Source organism: Tympanuchus pallidicinctus, unplaced genomic scaffold, assembly GCF_026119805.1.
Source record: "Tympanuchus pallidicinctus isolate F22 unplaced genomic scaffold, pur_lepc_1.0 scaffold1, whole genome shotgun sequence".
Taxonomy (NCBI): Eukaryota; Metazoa; Chordata; class Aves; order Galliformes; family Phasianidae; genus Tympanuchus; species Tympanuchus pallidicinctus.
The window spans coordinates 70,626,133-70,643,948 of record NW_026294618.1 but is presented as its reverse complement, the minus strand read 5'-3'; the positions used below and the strand labels follow the sequence as shown (position 1 = coordinate 70,643,948).

The 17,816-nt window shown below is 39.6% G+C and overlaps 1 protein-coding gene across 1 annotated transcript in view; it reads right to left on the bottom strand.

The window, feature by feature from the left end:
• Positions 1–8,264: 8,264 nt before the first annotated feature.
• DISC1 (DISC1 scaffold protein) overlaps positions 8,265–17,816 on the bottom strand; it is a 278,866-nt gene continuing 269,314 nt past the window's right edge. Inside the window, exon 14 of the mRNA XM_052675558.1 lies at positions 8,265–8,458. Coding sequence (XP_052531518.1) covers positions 8,280–8,458 — 179 coding nt within the window. The 3' untranslated portion in view covers positions 8,265–8,279. The remainder of the gene's footprint in view (positions 8,459–17,816) is intronic.

Sequence of the window (17,816 nt, the reverse complement as noted above, 5' to 3'; positions counted from 1 at the left end):
GATTGGGTAGCTATTCCAGCCAATAAACATGCAGAAACTGTAATTGATATTTTATAATTAAAGTACAACCTGAGAAGGAATAATAATAACTAGTGGGGAAAGCACTTAATAAGATAAGGAACAACAACATAGCCAAGAGATTTCTGTTAGGCAAATGAAGCAAATTACCCTGGAGCTTTGTTAAAGCAAAATCAGTTTCTTGCTTTTTGGGAGTGGTTTTGTTTTTTTCATTTGGAGTACACTTCAGCTTCCAATAGCCACTAAAGGGATGATGTATTTGTTTGAAGGAGAGTTAATAGTCTCATTCGCATTGCTTTTTTTTTCCCAGATGTCAAAGACAGGAGCCATTCATCCTCAATGTTAAGTGTTGGGCAAATAAGAAACAGTAGAGAACATCTGCCCCTCCAGGCTTCCCATACAATCCAATTGCTCAAAACAGAGCAGCCTGCAAGTGCTAATAAGCACTTTTCAACTTCTATGTCAATACATTTCACCTTTCCCTCAGATAGAGCTGGTGATCATGGAGGATCTGTGCAGCATGGGCTACATAGGTAGTGCAAAAGTGAGTGCATGGCCTGTCACAGGGGAGTGCAGGGATCTCAGCCCAGTGAATCTTTGGGCAGATATATTCAGGACTCGGACGTTTTGGGTCTTCCTGAGTTCATCTTACACGTCTGGGATTCTCCTTGAAAGCCTGATTCAGTGAAGACCTCCATGAACTACCAGAAAAAAACATGAATATCAAACTGTTTCCACCATCAGCTTCACCATTCTTCTGCCATGCGAGAATGGGACAAATATTCCTTACTTCCATCCTCCATTTGCTAGAGTCTTTCATACTACAGGATAGGTCCAGGGGGAGATACAAAAATGCTTACACTGGCGGCTAGGAAAAAGTCACATTCACTTTGCAGGGTTCCTGCAGTGAGTGCTGGTGTCATAGCATCATAGAATAATTTGGGTTGGAAGAGATCTTTAAGATAACCCAGTTCCAACCCCCCTGCTATAGGCAGGGACACCTCCCTCCAGATCAAGTTCCTCAGAGCCCATCTAGCCTGGCCTTGAATGCTCCCAGGGAGGAGGCATCTACAGCCTCACTGGGCAACCTGTTCCAGTGTCTACTACCCTCACAGCAAATAATTTCTTCTTAATATCTAGTCTAAATCTACCCTCTTCCAATTCAAAGCCATTTCCCCTCATCCTGTAGCCACATGCTCTTATAAATTGTACCTACCCAGCTTTCCTGTAGGCTCCCTTCAGGTACTAGAAGCCTGTCTTCGTAGGGGAGATTCTCCAGCCCTCTGATCGTCTTCATGGCCTTCCTCTAGACCTGTTCCAACAGCTCGAGTTCATTTCTTTGTGTCATGTCTTCATGTTTACTTCCTGATACATAGTGTGGCAAAAGGAAAACAGGACTGATGATCTCTAGAGAATGCTTCTCATAAGTGGCCTCCCTTTGTTCTCCTTTCTTAATTAATCTAATCCATGCAGGCTGGCAGCAAAGACATTAAAAAACTAGCAAAGAATGTGATATAAGATAAAGCTTTTATTAAAGCATTTTTTGGAAAGTGTTTCTTAGTTCTGACTATCTGGAGGCTGTTTTTCTTCCCTTTTCTTTTTCTTCCCCTTTCTTTTTCTTCGTATCTTGTAGCCTTCCTTAGAAAGCCCTTCCTTAGAGATTTCTTTCCATCACTTGAGGGCAAGGTCCAAATAGATTTTGTCTTTTGATTGAAGAAATTGTATGCTTCTCTGATGTTCAGATTTCCAGGCTAACCAGCAGTCCAATGCAAATCTAATCCACTTCACCAGTGACTTCTTTTTATTCATCAGAATTTGCCTTTCTGAAATAATAGTAATGCATTTAGAAAGATACTTGGAGAATTTTGTAACCTGCCCACTTACAAAGTCTGATTAGACACAATGAAATTAAGAACAATGTGACAGGCTAGCATAGCAATAATATTACTTTTATCTGGGACCAACGTATGTCTGTAACTCATACACATTCTAATGCAGAGCTGAAGTTGTACTCATTCTATTACTATTAAAATATCTGACAGCAGTTCTAACAGTGCAGAAATCTCTGTTCATTTCTAAGTGTAAGAACTCACCAGAAAGCTGTAGCACAATCCTACTAAAAATTCTTCATCTGTCCTTCTCTAAACTAAAGTTGACTTACACCATTATTTTCCAAATTTTTTCTTCAAAATTTGCAGTCACATTTCCTGCATTATTACTGTGCTCCCTCATGGCATTTTTCTTCTTCTACCATTCCTTTGTTCTGCATACTTTACAGTCTTAAAATTTGTATTACAAGTGAGACATGTTTCTATCATCTTAGCACTGCCTGGCTTTGTATCCTACACTTTCAGACTTTTTCTGTTAGATTCTGGAGCAGTTTTTTGGTGTTCTGCCCACCAGCACTGTCTTCTAGATTAATTTAGGCTACAGAGTCCCTGTTTCTTTTCACAAGTGGTTTTCCAGCACATGTACCTGCTTCTTCAATGTGCTGCATTTCATAGATTCTCTCTACACTGTTCCTCCTGATTTCTGCCTACAGGTCACACTGATCTTAGTTTTCAACATAACTAGGTTATGTTGGCACATGACTAGCTAGGTTTCCTATGTGATATTCATACAGGCCTGTGTAGAAGATGAGGCTGGGATTTCACAGCCACATTCACAATCAGTTCATTGTATATGACCTAGTCTTGCAAGCAGCTGTTATAGCCAGTAGTAGTTAAGTCAGAGCCCAGGGAATATCTACTGGAAGATAAGATGTTTTCTGTAAGCTTTCATTTATTCATTTACTTATTTTCTCAATACTGGAATCAGTAATTGGAGGTTTATGTTAATAGGCAATAAATTCAATTGATTGGAATTCCCTCACTCAAAACAATTATTTTTGCCCACAAGAGCTGCATACCTTTTAATCTGTGTGAATTCAGACTAAGTGAAGTAGTTTTGGTGACTCAGAAGCTTTGCCTTGTTCATCTTCTTCTTTCTTTTTTTTTTTTTAATTTATTCTACAAGTAATGCTAAAAAAGGCTCTTATCCAAACTTTAATTATTAAAAATATAGAAAAATCCCAACAGTATGAAAGTGACAGTTTGTAAAGGAAGTCAACTGCCTGTAGTAGAGCCAAAGTGATACACTGCACACAAATTGGGTTACACAAGGGAAATAACTAATTTCTCCAGTTTTTAGTGGAAGGCTACTGTTAGCTTTTGCCAAGCTCACAGCACTGCTAACCCACCGATAAATCAGTTAAAGAAAGAAAGTGTTTTGCATGACCCATCTGTATTTTAAGAGTGGACATGTATATCTGGGTGACTTTCTATGTCGGTGAGGCAGGGAGAAAGCAGAGTAGTTTTTTGTCACATCAGATGGAAGAGGTCAGTGTGGCATCCACCACCACAATCACACCGGTTTGTATTGCAAACCCACTCAACAAAGGGGTCTGTCCCATGGTTCCTAATGTCAGCTGAAGCCTCTGCTGCTTCCCCATGCCTTTGGTCCCCCCCGGTCACCACACTCCCCTTAGCAGCTACAATGAGCTGCTTCCATCAGCTGTAAAGACACAAAGTATACAAAACACACAGACCATGTACCAACTTCCCTGTGTGCAAAGAAGCACTTGAGATACTTCATATACTTCTGCATAAATCTAAAAATAATGACTTAATAAGAGGTTTATTAACAATGTATTTGTGCCCAAGCTGAACTTTACCATGAAAGTTTTGCTGAGGTCTGCTAATTTGTATGCATCCCCATCTGCCTTCATTTAATTCCTGCTTTAAATAAATACAATCATCTAATTAGAGAGAAGAAATAATTCTGGGTGACCACTGTGCACTGAAAATAATAAGTAATTTCTGATTTAATGAAAGAATTCCAAAAATATAACTGATTGAAATAAACAAATTTAAACCATTTTTGGAAATAATGAAGGATTTTTTCAGATGTAAGTTCTGTACTGAAGGATTGATGAGAAAGATGACCTTATCTGATAATTCATTTGCAGTGAATAATTTCACTGCCTCTACTAACTGAACATTTCTATGCAGTCAACAAATTTCATTAGACAGAAAAAAAATGTGGTGATGGAAATACATGTTTACTCAAATATCAGCTAAAGAAAAATGCTACAGTCCTAATATATCCTTGAAATAAGGAATGGAATATTGTAAGAGGTCACATGTGAGTACATGTCAGAAAGGAGGAGCACAGCTGTGATTGATGGGGACTTCAAAATATAGGAGGCTCAGCCAAAAATCAACATTTTGTTTCTGATGCCAGGCAAGGGACTAGTAAACACTGACACTAGCACACTAAAATTTGTATGAAGAGAAACTGAGCTTTTCTTGAGATAGAGAGGGCTATACCTTTAAAACACCCAGGCACCCAGTTCCCACTGAACGCCCCTGAGGTCACCATGAGAAGTAATCAGCAGTAGGATCAAGTCCCTAGAGCCAAATTTTAATCTGATTACAAATGAATTTTGAGAGACTGGGTAATAAACTCCCTAGAGCCAAATTTTAATCCGATTACAATTGAATTTTGAGAGACTGGGTACCTAATTCCCTTTAAAAAAATGGCCTTAAAACTTTAATCCTGTTCTCAACTACAACATTTTAAACTGACTTCAGAGTAGCTATTTTGGATTTAAATTAGTGCAAGTGAGATTAACATCGGAGCCAGAAGCAGTTCACACTCCTTGCGGGTCTGAGCAGCAGAAAGATTGGGGCTGAGGCACAAATGTAACTATGAGGGAACGAAAGTGGCTGGGATTTTTCATGGATTTTTATCCTACATATCTTAATTTACAAGGTATTTTGAATGTATGCTCCATCACACTTGTTCATGAACATAAATAAAACATAAGTAACAAACCAGAACATGTAATTTAATTTTCCACTCTGCTTTTTTTTTTTTTTTTTTTTTTTAACAGCTTTGATTATTTGATATCACGATCTGATCTATGCTTCTTTCAGTTGTCTATAGAAATTACTGACTGGCACTCTATAAGGAGAGGAACTCCACAGAAAGAATTAAGGAAAGTTGAACGTGACAGTTTGTGTAGAAGCCAGAGGACAAGGAAATTTTAGGCATGTGAAGAATTCTACATTATATTGAGGGCTCAGGTGGGAATTAATCAAGTTACTGAAGGCCTGTAAGATGCTATTGAATCTATCTTCCCAGTTCACGGAGGGATCAATTATTTCTTTGTGCTCTGTGCTAAGTGTTCCTCTCTTCTGTTCTTCGAAATCTCCTGCACAGCAAGTATTCCAGAGGTGCTTCTTTTCCACAGTACATTTCCACTTGCCTATGGCATCTATCAAGAAAACTCCTTGGAGATTTTCTAACTGCACAATAGGGTTCACATAAATATTTAGTTAGCAGTATACTTGACACCATATATGCTAGCTGAATCACGTTTCCACAGAACTAGAAAATTACAATAAAATTTCCTCTGTTTTCCATTTAGGTTCATCTGAAATAAGTGCCTTAATCCAGAGCTGGGAAACTGCATAGTTTAATGAGATTGTCTTTACTAGATTATTTGCCTTGAAAATGCTCTTTTAAGTTGATTCAGTCATGTTACAAGTAAGGTTCTTGATCTCCTAAATATTGAGATCTGCAGTTTGTCATCTATTCCAGCTACCCCAATTAGGGCTCTAAACTTCTCAGTGCTCATGTGAAAGTTCTGGGAACCTCCTGAGTTGAAGCAGTCAGTCTGAAATCTGAGGCATCCACTATATGGGAGATCTGGTTCCCCCAGCATGGCATAGGTATAGTGGTACCACCAAAAATGCCTCCAGTGCCACTGGCATCACCTTGGGCATCCTGCCAGCCTCCAGCATGGCCACAGAAGGTGCACATCTCCAGGAGCTCTTCTGTGGCATGTCTGTCCACTCAGGGAAGGGATTTCAAATATCCCAGGATGTTTCAAAGAAATCTCTACCAAGGTCTAGCTGAATGTAGTGAATCTTATCAGGTATTTTTTTCCACGCACTATGTTGGCTACTTTCTTTCTAGAACTGTAGCTATCCCTTTCATTTGAAGGGTTACAAATTTTAATGGCCACAAATTTTAAATGGCAATTTTCTTAGATTAAAATAACCCAGTACCTTCCTGTGTTGATTGGCAGCATTTTTCTCCAGAACCTTTGCTTGGTGCACAGCAGAGGGTGCAGAGATGGGACTTCATATGCAAATATGGTTGTGCTGCTTGTGAGGCACCAACCCCCAAGCTCAGCAGAAGAATTGAGTCCCTCTGCCTGTGGAATTGTCCCTAACTCATCAATTCCAGTGGGGTTTGGATCAGGCACTAATTTTACTTTCTCTCCTTAATTTTCATACCCATTACCAAATAGGGTGACTTGATTGCTATGCACCTACTTAATTCATGGTTGCTACATTTAATACAAGGCTCCTTGGTTTGCTTTTGTTGTGATCTGTTCTTATGGAAGCCACACATGTTCTGGAAAGAATCAAATACCAAATGAATATTTTCCTGAGGCAGAAAAAACAATCTGAAAAGACTTAAATGAACTGGGAAAAAGCCACTAACAAAAAAGTATTGATTGCATCAGTCTTTCTCTCTTGACTCACCAATATCTCCCTCTGGCTTTTATGTTTGTAGAAATCCAAGGCTGACAGAGCTGCTCCAATGTGTACCAAAGGCAGCGCATTGATGAATTGAGCCTTTGATTTATCAGTTACTCTTTCTGAATCCCACTGTTTGAGATTTCTCATTTTCTATATGTTCCATTAAATGGGAAATCTGCTATGACAATGACATTCTAGGAGTAGACTTTGGTTTCTCCCATTAATTGGTTAGGCTAGTATATTGGCAATTTTCCCAGAGGCACTGATAAACTAGGGTATATATATATAGCACATATCACAAAATTTGCAGGATATAGATAAAAAGATCGTTACGATTCTTCCCTGTTACTTTTCTCATGTTTTACATTTTATTTCTCAATATTGTGTTCTTCCTTGTTTCCTACTAAATTATTTTTTCTAGTAGCTGTATAAGGGTAATTTAGGAAGCTATTGGAATAATTTGGGAACACTTAGCTGAAAAAGGAAAGTGTTGTCTCAGAACAACAATAGAAACAGACAAAATGTCATTTGCTCACACGTTTTGTATTATACAAAATTGCACACATCATATTCTTATAACTGAAGAAAAACCAGTTTGAAAAATGAGTCTATGATGGATAACAGAGCTTTTCAACTCTGCCTCTGACTTGGTGTACTTAGCAACCCTACTGTATGATTTCAAAGCAGCTGGAACTCTTCTGAAGCTCTTGAGCAAGGAAACAAAGTCATTCCGCTCTCATTCTGCCATGCAATTATACCCCTACAAGCACACTTGCTAATAATAAAATGGAACAGAACAGATAAGCTAAGCACCAATGAATTATAATGGATATTTAGGTTTTAAAAACTGGTAAGGGGAAAATGCTGCAATTTCAGTGATAAAGTACTTGAGATTCAATCTTTTTCTTTTCAGTGACCTTCAGCTTCATCTTTGCTGCACCTCCAATGGTAACGAGCATGTCAAAAAAAAAAAAAAAAAAGAAAATAATTCCTATTTCCCCAGGAATTTAGTCTGCCCATTAATTGAGTTGCATTTCTTTAAGCTCGTACTTTACTTCTGGGAAATAAATCTCTAACTCAGCATAGCAGTTACCCTGTTCAGCTTGGAAGTCAATGGTTCATGAAGACTGTGCTGTCTAGCCAATCAGCTTTTGGGATTCTCATTCTGGGACACATCTGACTCTACAGATGGCACGGAGCTAATGTATGCTACAGATTCACACCTGGTAGCAATTGCTTCTGAAACCACTGCTTCTTAGCTCCGTATACTGTAAATAAAATGACCTCTTTTGCCCAAGAAAAAAACTTCCTGCTTGGTTTCTTGCTGGAAGCTGAAATCTTCCCTTTACCTAGCAAAGAAAAGGCACACCTTGTGTTCATTCCATGTGAGTGAAGAGCCTTCTCAAGTGTACATAATTCACCCAGCATCTCTTCAGGCATCAGTCTCTAACCCTACTGAGAAAGAAATGTTACAAAGCCATCTGTAAGAACAGCAGAATAACATGAACCCGAATAAATGACTGCCTTAACTACTCCAAAACCCACAATCAGTGTACCTGATAATCATTCAGAAAAGAAGCAGCCTGTGATTCCAGCTTGCTTAACTGACACCATCTGCCTCTTTAGTCTCTTTCTCCCACTGACACCAACAGGTTTTCACCTTCTGGTTCATGAACACCTTGCCAGAATAATTTCCAACCCTGGCTGGAACCAAGCTGCCTTTTTCCTCACTCTTGTGTGCCTCAGGCAGAGCTTTCCCAGGAGGAGTGCTGGAAGACAGGAGGCCCTCCGCTGTCCCAGAGTAGCTGTGAACATCTCTGGCACTGTTGTGTCATGCACCCTTGTATCTGGAGAGCAGAGAGGAAGAGTGGGTGAAGTGGGAACGTGGATCTGCCCGCTGCACATAAGCACCTACCTGCAGCCTTAACACCAGTGAGGTACCTCCCTTCACACATGGGAGAAGTGGGAAACCTGGCTCTTAATACAAGAAAGCTTTCAAAAAGCTGGGAGAAGGAACAGGCTTGAAACTTAAATGTTGCACTGGTTATTTTTGGTGTTCCTATCGTGAAAGACTGCATTCCACGTACAAGATGTAAAACATTATTTTTCTTGAAATTTGGGCACATCTGTGACCATCATATTTCACTGATAAGAAACCAGCAAAAGGAAAACTGTCTCACACAGTGCTGACTCGGTGTACCTTCTCCCTCTATGTACCAGTTATTTGAACCTGTCCTCTGTTGTCTCATGAGCTGTTGATGATTACATCTGATACATTATCTTTTAAACCCAGCATGAAGCTAATTACTGCCACTGATATCTCCAGGCACCTTGACTGCGGCTCAAATTATTCTTAGCTTTATATCAAGAAACTCCACTGACCCCTAATTGTATGAATTCCTCATTTATAGATTTTTTTCTGTGCTGTACCTGTACTTCAGGCACATTTTTACACAAGGAAATGCAGTCAAAGTCAGCTTTTTGCTGTAAGCACAAACTTCCACTTCTTGCTTTCCCTAGATGTTTTCTAACAAAATTTGTGTTGGAATTTTGTTCTCAGAGCATTTCTGTAAGGAATAATTTCAATGACCTCAGCAAATTACCTGTGAACGAATCTCACATCAGCAAGAAAAGGGTATTTTCTGCCTCTTTTTGGAGGTTCAGTTTTGCTGTTATGGAGAAGGCTTTAACCTCCTCTTTTCAAGTACCATAACTTATTATTTGTTCAACATTCTTTCATGAAACTTCAGGAGTGCAAAATATGCCTTTCTTCACACAATGATGACAAGCTGTCAATAACGAAGGGCAATTATTCTGTCCTACAGTCCCATGGAGGATGATGCACCCACACCATGGCAGCTTAGGGATTAGTGGAGCACCAGAGTTCACTGCTTGAATTTGCCAAAAATTTGGCAGGGACAGTTCACTGGGGCTTCCTTAAAGGAGTGGAAAAAAAAACAAAAACAAAAAACCTCTTTAAATCAGAAAACCCTCTCTTCTTTGCCCTTGTTTCTCTGATTAGATTAGGACTAGTCCTTAATGCTATGAACCTCAGGTGAAGACAAGGAAAGTGCAAGTATGATGAACTGAGACCAAATGTAATAGAAGATGTTTCGACTAGATTGGTTTACAATGTATAAGTAAGGATGATGTTTTCAAATTTGTGGGTTCCAGTGTACTTCACCCTACACCATTTATGATCCTGTCTAATTTTATTTGCATTAACTACTATTTTTTAAGATCTGGTGAAAAATAGGAGAGGTATCACGAGATGGATGAAAGGTAAACATTTCATCTTTTTTGAAAAGCATAGAGACTGGATTATCTCAAGGATTACAGACCTGACAATTCAGTTGTTAGAAGAAAACTGTCAGCTACCAGTCAGCAGGATAACCTGCATGCCCCAGTAAGAAAAAATAAGAAGTGTAAGAAATATCATAGATTTGTCAAGGACAAATTGTGGCAAACATTCAGTTTCCTGCTACAACAGATTTGGGACTTCGCAAGTAGCAGAAAGGCATTGGTGTCCTGCATTTCAGCTTATAAATGCTTTTCCAGTACATCACAGGTTCTCACAAGCAAACTAGAAAAGCATTGTGTAGGAAGAAGTTAAAAAAAGGAGTTCAGAAACCTTCTATTTGGTCAAAATGTAAGGACAAACAGAGGAGTCTATATAGTCTTCCCTGTCACCTTTCCTATGTGGTGCTTTTGCTTATATTCTGACCACAATACAGCACAGTCATTCAGTGTAGGGAGACACCAAGCAAGGGACTGGAGAGAAGATCTCTATCACAGAATGACCTTGGGCAGATTGATATCTAAGAAGCTATGAGTTACTAAAAGGAAACTAAAAAGAGCAAGCCACAGCTCTTGAGGAGGAACTGGGTACAAAACCGTTTGGGAATAACTGATTAGGTTGGAGTACCGCAGAAATGCACATGAACATTGTTGTGAATTTTGTGTATAGAAGAAAACATCATTCTAGGTTGCCAAAATAGAAAAGAGGTCTCTAAGATATTTGAAGATTCCTACTCTACACTGCACTGAAGGCACAACCTGAATACTGAGTTTAGTCTGTGCATGTTTAAATGAGATGTAAATAGGTAGCAGGAAAAGCTTTTCAGGAGTAGGAATGGTGACAAGGAAGAACAGCTTCCCCAACAAGAAAAGTTTTAACAACAAATAAATTTTATGTGGGCTTCTTGTTCCTCTTTTTCTTTATTTGATCTTTCCTTCCCTTCCTTCCCTTCGTCCTTGCAGTAGGTAGCAGTTTGAGGTGTGTTCCAGCTCAGTGACAGTATACAAGCCCAGAGGTGTTGAAGATAACTATTACTTTAAAGAGTGGGAGGAAGTGAATGAGATTTGAGTGCATGATGGATACAACTGACAGGTATTGTCACCCTGAGGGGACTAGCAAAAGACATTTAATTTTCACTTATCAACAACAGCCTTACTCTACAGGGAAATACACAAACCCATCTCAAAACCCACCACTTAATTGCTTTGAGCTACCCATCCAGTTCTGCTTTACGCCTCCAGAGTCTCTGAGGGTGCCCGTTCCTCACACATGCTTTGAGGCTCCTGATATTACTTACAGCAGTGAAGTACAATGCTGGGGTGTCTCAGGGTGACTCTCTTCTGATGTCCCCATGAAGATTTGGCTCCTGGGATTTTCTCTCTGAAAACAGCTGAAAGAAGCTGAATACCCCCAATATCTGGCATCAGTTTAAGATATGGGTATCAACACCGACAGGCAAATATCCCAAATATACTGCCCCTAGGAAATGCACGTGGAAGGAATCTGAACAATTTTCTTCTAACAAATCCCTTCTAGTTAAAATGTGCACCTCATTGAAAGACTGTGTGGACTTTCCACTCCCTTCTTTTCATTTATTTTCCTCCTTCCTACTTCCCTTCCTCCCAGCTGCCAGTGACCTCCACTGATGTTGGCTGTGGAAGAGTGACACCCATAAAGACACATAAATACTCAACCCTTGGGAAGTGTTCATCTGGAGGAACTTGGCACTGCCACCCCTCTGCGAATCACATGTCCCCACATTCATCCTTCCACCTGGTGGGAGCTCAGGACCAGAGGATGTGCACCACCCTTCTATACATCTTTCTACACAATACAAACATGGGTAGATTTGGCCTATCTGAAAATGCTTTCTTTTTTCAAATATTCTGCTTCAGAGATAGTGATTTCCAGCTCTTTTGAGACAGTTGCCAATCCCACAGGAGAGGAGGTAACAACTGGCAAGTAAGACAGAGTCACCTCACTTCATATGCTTCCACCATTCCTCAGTGTGGCTCACTTCCAGAGGACTCAGGGAAGCCATAGTATCACCCTGACAATAGCTGATGTGACTTCTGAACCATAGGATGCTGTTTTTATTCCTTTTGACAAAATATTTTGTATTCTCATCCTCCTGAATCTCAGCACAGGAAAGCTGGCATGGAGTTGTGAAGGATTGTCAGGAACATATTTGTTTCTTACTCTGCAGAGGAGACTCAAACCACCTAGCCAAAATGCATTTTACACCACATTGCAAAAGAACATCAATGCAAAATTCATCAAAGCATGTTTAAATCTGTCTTTGTTTTTCATCTCCACTACCTCCTAGGAACAAAACCATGGTTTTAATGCCTTGGGTGGAGATGGTTATGAAGTGAATAAACCCCAGAAATACTCTGGAAACAAATTTTCCTTCCTGAAGTGAGGGGTGCAAGAACCCTCTAAAGTAAATGGCCAGGCCACAAGTTAAATTTGCTGATCTACTACTATAGGTCAAAGTGAAACTAATTGGGTGACACTGTGCAGGATGAATCATTCACGTTTATTGTTCTAGTGCCTTAAGACCAACTGCAGATGAATCGTTGTTGTACAAGATTAGCTGACAGTTTCTGACCCATGGAAATTACCGTTCAGTAACCAGGAAGGTGAGAAAAGCAACTAGCGCATGCAAGCAGAAACACTTGTGTATCACAGTGATCTCAGAGCATTTAATTTTATTTCTGTCTCCTTGTGTGTAAGTTAGATAAGCGTGGATAGGATAAATGGAAAAATGAATGCAGGATAGATGACAAAGAGTAGATGTTTTAAAAATACACATTTTTAAAACCTGAATTTCTCTTTGACCCAGAAACTACATTTTTGTCAGGTCTAGAATGCAAGCCACATGTTTGCACACACATTCTGCAACCACAGTCCCATCCACCTAGGGAACTGTGGAATTTGTTTTATGAGACATGCAGGTTGTCTGTCAGCCATGGAAGTTTAGAAGTTGTTCTGCCTCTTTGTGTCTTTCATCCAGCCACAGGAATACAGCTCCTAGTTTGATCTTTGTTACTGGCAAGTATTCATCAGTCAGTCCCATCTGTTAGGCTTAGCCTGTGTGACACATGCAGCAGATTGAGTCCCGAGGGCAGACTGACAAGGGCCTGGTGCACACTTGCATTTCTTACCAGTCACTGAAATGTATATACCAGCATTTTCTGCAGATGGAAAACAGGAAAGTACTCAAATGTCAGGGAGGGGTTTGATGTCAGCCTTCTAGAAGTCTATGCCTCACAGATAAGACAGCAGCCCAATTCGGAAATTTTAATTCTTTTACTCCTAGATCTGCCTCCAAAACAGGTCTTCAGCCATCATGCCCCGGAGTTGCTAGGGTATTTCCAAATTCTCTTCTGTGACATCCAGGGATGTTCAGTGAGTTTCTTACCTTCTACATTATGGATGCAGAAATATGATGGCAAACCACACTGGCATTCAGCAGCTTTGAGTTTCATTGCTTCCCTCTGTTTGAACAATTCAGTTTCTAAAAATCCTTCCTTCCACATCAACTATCAGTATCATCTACAAAGCACACTGGGTTTTTTTGTACAGATTTATTTCTGAACCTTGAATTGAACATAGTGCTTGGTCCTCCTTTGTAGTACTGCATAAGTAATTCTGTATTGAAATGCTGCAAATGAACTGAAGGAGTCACTCCAGGAGGTCAAAGCACTGCTACTGAGACCTAAGAAATGTGACATCTAAGTGCTGCAGTTATATAAAAGTAGAAACAGTGAGGCTGAAAACGCAACTGATAATAGACCAAACAAGCAGAAAGCTGATGCCTGTCATCTGTACAGGTCTGCACAAAATACACCAAGTATTGTGTGGAGAAAATTGTATGTACAAGTGGACCAATATCCAAATACAATATCAAATGATATCACTCTAGCTGAATAAAGGTATAACTAGTGATCATAACATCTATGCATGCTAAATGTATCTATAATTAGTGAATAAAAACAATGTAAATTATGTGTATGAGAACCAAAGAGAACACAGGATGCAATGCAGAGAAGAAAGATTAAGTGTATACATTAAGGAAAACCTCAGTTTGAACACAAGTTACTGGACAATTAGACCCTAACCTGTGCTGCCTGGTCACCAACACAAAGTACGTGTATAGCTTCTTCCCTCTGGTATGAAAATCTTCCTGAGGAACCTGGTGCAGCTAACTGTGCAATTTATGGAGGCCTAGCTGAAACTGGGGATATCATCTGCAATAGCTGATGGGGACAAGAATGGAAGAGCCAGCACAGTGCTGTGTGAGGGTACCCTGCACTGTTCCCATGTCCCTGATCCTCACACTATGGAAAAGGCTGCCCAGAGCCCAAAGGCTCTCAGAACCACCAGCCAAAACCTTTCTAGAAACCCCAAAATTTATCTCCATTCTTGTTACAGTGAGCATAAACAATTTCAAAGATCCATCTACTGCCTTCCTTGTCCTGACAAGTGGACTCTGACATTCTTTTATTAAACCAGCTGCAAATCAATTTCCTCACTGGATCAGCACAGCACTGAAGCAAACATATATGCAGTTTCTCGTAGAGCTGAGCTAAATGACACCCTAATACGTTATGGCAGTTTTTCCTTCCAATATTCAGTGTAATGTAGTTTCATTTAAAGGAGTAGGCTACCTTGAAGATAATGGTCTAGTTAAAGTAATGCATAAAATTGTATGGGGAAAAACCATGGAAATGAACAAACAAACAAAAAAACCACACAGATTTTCTAGTTCTGAACAGCTATTACTCTCCATGACGGACTAGGAAGGCAATATCCCTGAGTTCCACATAGAAATTCGTACAGCTCATTGTATTAATCATTTTTTTCTGCAGGTCTTAGTCTTTGAACACCTTTTCATTTGTCACACGGAAACATATAGCTTTCACTTATAATTGCTTTGTATTTCCATATTTATGTATTGATCCAATTGCCACACCACTTACAAGCTGTTGTTTATTAGAGCATTGAGACCCAGGTGTTTCTGCCCACTTTGTACCAGAGAAATAACCACAGAAGAACAAGCTATCATTCATAGGAGCACCAGGAAGAAGCATCCATGTTGCGTTGTTATCTCCTCTCTTTGTGGATCACTAGACTTAGTAGGCTTTCAAGGCCACAGTTCTTTTATTTAGTTTAGTTTAGTTTTTTTGTTTTTGTTTTTGTTTTTTTTTTTTTTTTTTGCCAGTGGGAAATCTCTTCTTTGCTAAGAGAAATAGGTGACAGTTATGGTTCAGAATGAATTCTGCAGAATTTGATGAGCTGTGCTGTGTTCATGGGCTCCCTGAAGTCTAAAACAGGGATTGTCTTGAGAATACCATGAGAGTCTGTACTGCTCCATCAAAAATGCCAATCGAGTAGTGAGAAGGAAGAAAATGAAATGAGTTTCCTATCCATTAGTCTTTAGTTGTTACAACTCAAATGTCGCATATTGTTCATTCTGGACTGTACTGAAAGGAGGGAAAGCCAGCTCTAATGATTGATATGTATTTTCTAAGGTTCCACAAGGTATCTTGCTTCAGTTGGTCAGTACTTTTGCAAAATAACCTGTCTAATAGAGTCATTCTGGTGTCCTTTCCAACAGTTTTGAAGTACAGCATGTGTTGATTATCTCAGCTGAATGAATCTGAGTTCATTTATAAGTTGCTTTGTTCTGACTTTTTTAACTTCTTTGTTCCTGCCTTATTCTGTCTAAAGCACACAACATTGTTTGTAGAAGGAAAAACATGAACAGTGTGATTTAATACAATAAAGAACAGCTTGTTAAAAATATGTTTTCAGTGGAATCCAAGCTTTTTTTCCTGTCTTTGTAAAGAAAGTTTTAGTTTTAGTTAGGGTCTAATTGTCCAGTAACTTATGTTCAACTAAGCTTTGTGTTTAACTTCCATTAGAAAACTTTTTTTTCTGCTTATAATAACCTGAAAATTCTTCCTTTTCAGTTGAAATGATCTATGTATACCTTTAAGTCAAAGGCAATATTTTACCAAAGTTCAAATCAATCTTATTCAAATATTTTTTAGCTTTATGTATGTTACAATACTTATCAGAAATAAATATGTTTGCAATGATTAGTTATGGCAGGAAAAATCTCTTTACTCTTTTTCTCCTTCTTTCTTTTTCTCCAGCTCATTGGAGGCAATAAGATCTTTGCTGTCTTTCCACTGAAATTGATGAAAACCCATTCTTTCAGCTGAAAAACTGCTAGTGTCTCATTCTTAAGAACAAGGACAGTTTGCATCTGTGGACTGCCATTAAAGTTGACTTTAACTCATGAAGAGTTGAAATGACTATCTATCTACTTTGTGCACACGCAGTTGTATGAATTCTCCTAATGTCAGTCTACGTTTCTGTGTCTACTCATTGGCATGAATACATTTGATGAATGTTAACTGTTTCATTCTGGAGATCTATCACTGCACAAGCTTCCTTAAAAGAGTATAACCATCTCACTATTGAGTCTGATGTGTTTGGGCCTGCTTCTAAAATTTCACATGCCCAGGCAAACAGCAAAAGCAAGAATGCTTTGAATAAACAATTCAAAGCCCACATGCTTTGAATAACAAATAAATAATGGCAGGCAGGTAGGGATGCAGTTTTAATGAGTAGCAGGGTGAAGGGCGAGGTATGTGCCCCAAGCCACCGGGCCAGTGCATGGGGAGCAAGAGAGATATGAGTGGAGGCAGATGGACAGAGCAGTGGCCAAGAGCTCAGAGGCAGGGGTGCCTTTGCTGCACAATGGGAATCACTGATCTTCTCTGGGAGAAAAGGTGAGTTAAATTGTCAGGTCTTGAGAGGAAGGCTAGAGGTTTGAGCATCAGGACAAGACAGCAAATATAAGAAGTGGAAGAAGGGACACGTTAATACAGAAAAGAAAGGGGAATATGAGCTAAAAATATTATGAACCACTGTTACAGAGGAAGAGTTCCAAGGCCTTCTCTTCTTTCTTTTTATAGCTAAAGGGAAAAGGGGACAGACTCTGGAAATAACAGGCCACGCACTGCTGATGAAGTAATCCATTTGCAACCACAGCTTGATGAAACTGTGGCAGCAATACTGTGGGAGCTCCTGCAGGCAAGGGGTCAGGAAGGGGCTATGCTTTTGTACAGCAGTCAAAGTGGTTCTCAGGAAACTTCTGTCTGGCCCATTAAGGAGGGAGCATTTTGGCAATTGTCACAGGAAAGCTTTCTGTCATGAGATTTTCATCTAAATTTTTGGACAGAAGAGGCTGAGGAGCTTTATAGTTAGGTTTCTGAATAACATATGATTTTTGGAATCTTATGTGTATGTTTATAGCATCCTCCAACCAAAGTATCAACAGTCTTTGGCAGAGCCACGAGGATGAAGGATGGCTTTTGCCACTTGTAGATACTTGAAGAAAGCAAACACAATGGGATTCATCTTCCTCAGCACAGTATGAACTTTAGCTTCACAGTTTCTGACAAGAGAATTGATCAGTTTCTTAAAGAAACCTATGGGTAATTAGGAAGATGTCATTATTCAGAACTCTTTTCTTTTAGTACCCTTTCCTGAACAGTTGGGTTTGGGTAATTATAGTCCCTCAGGGATAAGTTTCAGTGACTGACAATCCCCAGCCAGGCACAACCCCCATGCTCCCAGCTGCACAGAGAAGTAAAACTGCACACAGAGCAGGTTTTGTCTGAGTGCACAGCATCAGTACTTGCATGTGTGTGCATGTGCTCCTGTGTGCTTTCAGGTTTATCAGTCTCAAATATTAGAGAGGTTGTATGCACAACATTTTCCTTGCATCAGCAGCAACACCACTCTTGGAGCCTATGGGTAATTAACGCACTGTGATGTTTTTAACTCCATTGCATGCTTGCACAGGTGGAGAAACAGCAATGCTTATC